This window comes from Pteropus alecto, unplaced genomic scaffold (genome assembly GCF_000325575.1).
Source record: "Pteropus alecto unplaced genomic scaffold, ASM32557v1 scaffold59, whole genome shotgun sequence".
In the NCBI taxonomy this organism is placed as follows: Eukaryota; Metazoa; Chordata; class Mammalia; order Chiroptera; family Pteropodidae; genus Pteropus; species Pteropus alecto.
In genome coordinates, this window is record NW_006443292.1 from 3,358,982 (window position 1) to 3,359,842 (window position 861).

At 63.9% G+C, this 861-nt stretch overlaps 1 protein-coding gene across 1 annotated transcript in view; it reads right to left on the bottom strand.

Annotated features, from left to right (window-relative positions):
- The window catches only part of FAM169B (family with sequence similarity 169 member B), a 70,939-nt gene that overhangs the window by 3,376 nt on the left and 66,702 nt on the right, over window positions 1–861 (bottom strand). The window contains exon 10 of the mRNA XM_015598711.1: window positions 186–368. Within this exon, the coding sequence (XP_015454197.1) occupies window positions 186–368 (183 nt within the window). The remainder of the gene's footprint in view (window positions 1–185; window positions 369–861) is intronic.

Below are 861 nucleotides of genomic sequence, written 5' to 3' on the forward strand. Positions count from 1 at the left end.
GCCTGCCTTCCTCCCGCCCCGGGCTCCCCACAGCTTCTAGATGATGATGAACCACAAGCTTCCAGGGACAGTGGGAGGGCACGCTGAGAGCTCCGAGGGCCCGCCTCCCCGCAGGACCACCGGGAATGCATGTGTGCGCCCCATCACCGGTACCCAGATGCGTCACCTGACAAAGGCGCGGTTACCTTGGTACATGGCAGGAGAAACCGGCCAGCTGATGCCCAGGGCCTCGTCCTCCCGGAAGGTCTCACAGAAGTCCTGCAGCATGGCCACGCCCAGGCCCTGGCGACGGTGTCTCCTCCTGACAAACACCGTGTCCAAGACCGGCAGCAGGTAGCACGCACCTGTGCCATCGCCACACAGGCTGCCTGCGGGGGAAACAGAGAGCCGGGCGCTGTCCCTGGGCTTGTACTAACCCGCCAGGACCCAGCGGGACGCCCGCACGGCCAGGCCACTGGTACCATCCGGAAGCAGGACGAGCTTCACAGACTAAGGGCCGGCAACAGAACAGATCTCTCCAGACCGCCATCAGCCCGCACGTTGCTAGATGCCACGAAGGCAGCCACCAGATCACGGCACTAAGACGGACTGAGCAGAGCGAGGCTGTTCATGCGCCCAGACCCGAGACCCTCGGTCACCGTGCGCGGCTCACAGAGGCCCCTGGCACCGCTGAGGCGCGTCTGGGCAGCATCGTGCTCTCCCCAGCCCTGGGGGACGTGGGCTGGGAGACCACCCGACCCAGCTCTAGGACGCGGGCTTGTTTCAGCAACTCTAACGGGGGCTCCCTGTGTCCAAATATGGCAAAGTTGCATTTGCCCCAAGTAGACTAAGTCCCGTTTCCCATAAACCATCGATGACCTT